The 1,395-nt window shown below is 69.0% G+C and overlaps 1 protein-coding gene across 1 annotated transcript in view; it reads left to right on the forward strand.

Moving 5' to 3' along the window:
- ANKRD53 (ankyrin repeat domain 53) overlaps nucleotides 1-1,116 on the forward strand; it is an 11,621-nt gene extending 10,505 nt beyond the window's left edge. The window contains exon 6 of the mRNA XM_056813889.1: nucleotides 1-1,116. This exon is cut by the window's left edge and continues 761 nt beyond it. Within this exon, the coding sequence (XP_056669867.1) occupies nucleotides 1-1,096 (1,096 nt within the window). The 3' untranslated portion in view covers nucleotides 1,097-1,116.
- Nucleotides 1,117-1,395: the final 279 nt, after the last annotated feature.

A 1,395-nucleotide genomic window follows, 5' to 3' on the forward strand; every position in this document is an offset into this window, starting at 1 on the left:
CCAGCTCCAGAAGTCTCTTGTGACGAAAGAGGCCCCCAGAGTTAAGAGGCACCCCCCAGGCACGAGGGCCCTGGCCCCGCTGAGACCTCACCCTCCCTCCAAGCCCCGGCCCGCTTTGGCTCGGCTGGGCCGTCGGAGGCTCTTCCCCTCTCCCAGAGCCCAGCCCAGCCCAAGCTCCTGGACCGTTCTCCCGTCTTTGAGCCCCCTCATTTCCAGCTCCCGGATCCACTCCGGCCTGCGCTCCCTGTCCGGCTCCCAGCCCGCCTGGAGCTCCCGGGCCCCGTCGGGGCTGGACAGCCTCCGCCCTCCTGTCGTCATCCCCCAGCCCGAGCCCTCTATCTCCGAGGCCGAGTCCACCTCGTCCCAGCGCCCCCCGTCCACCTCGTCCCAGCGCCCCCCGTCCACCTCGTCCCAGCGCCCCACGTCCCACGGCTCGATGGCGCCCCCCGAGCGCCCTCCCTTGGACTCGGGGCTGCCGGTGGCCACGCCTGCCCCCATGTCCCTCCTGGACCGCTACATGGCCGACGTGCGGCTGAGGGTCCCGCGGCCCCGGCCCCGGCCGCGGTGGCGACCCCAGTTCTCCTGGGTGACCAAGTGGAACCCGAGCACCAACCTCGCCACGCGGCCCGTCACGCAGATCGCGCGGATCCCCGACCTCTGCCTGGGCTTGCATCCGGACCCGCTGACCGAGCCGCACAACTTCCGCAAATTCCTCAGGTTCGTCCCCAACGGCGAGGGCGGGATGCTGATCCAGACAGCCGACCGCCAGTGGATCTTCCCGGTGCCACAGCTGCCCTACGAAGTCCTGCTCCGAGAGCTGTGCCCGCCCAAGAAGCCGGGCCGCGGCAGGCTGCCCATGGGGCTGCGGCGCACCCACTTGCCGGACCTGCCTCGGAGGCGCTACTTCGGCCCCCAGTACTTCTGGACCGACGCCATGGCCATGAGCCTCCGGGACACCTTCGACCCCGCCTTCATCTCCACGGTGCGGAAGCACCAGGGGCTCCCCGAGTCCTCCACCCCCAGCCTCTCCTCTCTGGCCCTCAGACAGTGCTTGGCCATCTTCTTTTGCCTTTGCCACCCCCTCCCCCACCGATAAAAGCGTTTTCTTGACTTGGCCATGGGGCGTGAGTGAGTTTCCGGTCCCTTTAGGGTATGCAAGGTGTTGGAATGATGGAGGGCGGCCTGCGGCAGCCTCTCTGATCCCCAGGAGCCAGACAGGAGGGACTGCCAAGGCCCTGGCTCGGCGCCTCCCACCCCCACACGTGCCACCCCTCCAAGGCCTCCTCACACCCCTGGGGCTCCGGCGCAACTTGTGTCCCTGGGAGTGCTGTGTCAGGCCATCAGGGCCCCCCAGCAACCTCCTGCTTCGGGCCTTCACCCTCTAGCAATCCCTAG

This window comes from Monodelphis domestica, chromosome 1 (assembly GCF_027887165.1).
Source record: "Monodelphis domestica isolate mMonDom1 chromosome 1, mMonDom1.pri, whole genome shotgun sequence".
NCBI classification, from domain to species: domain Eukaryota; kingdom Metazoa; phylum Chordata; class Mammalia; order Didelphimorphia; family Didelphidae; genus Monodelphis; species Monodelphis domestica.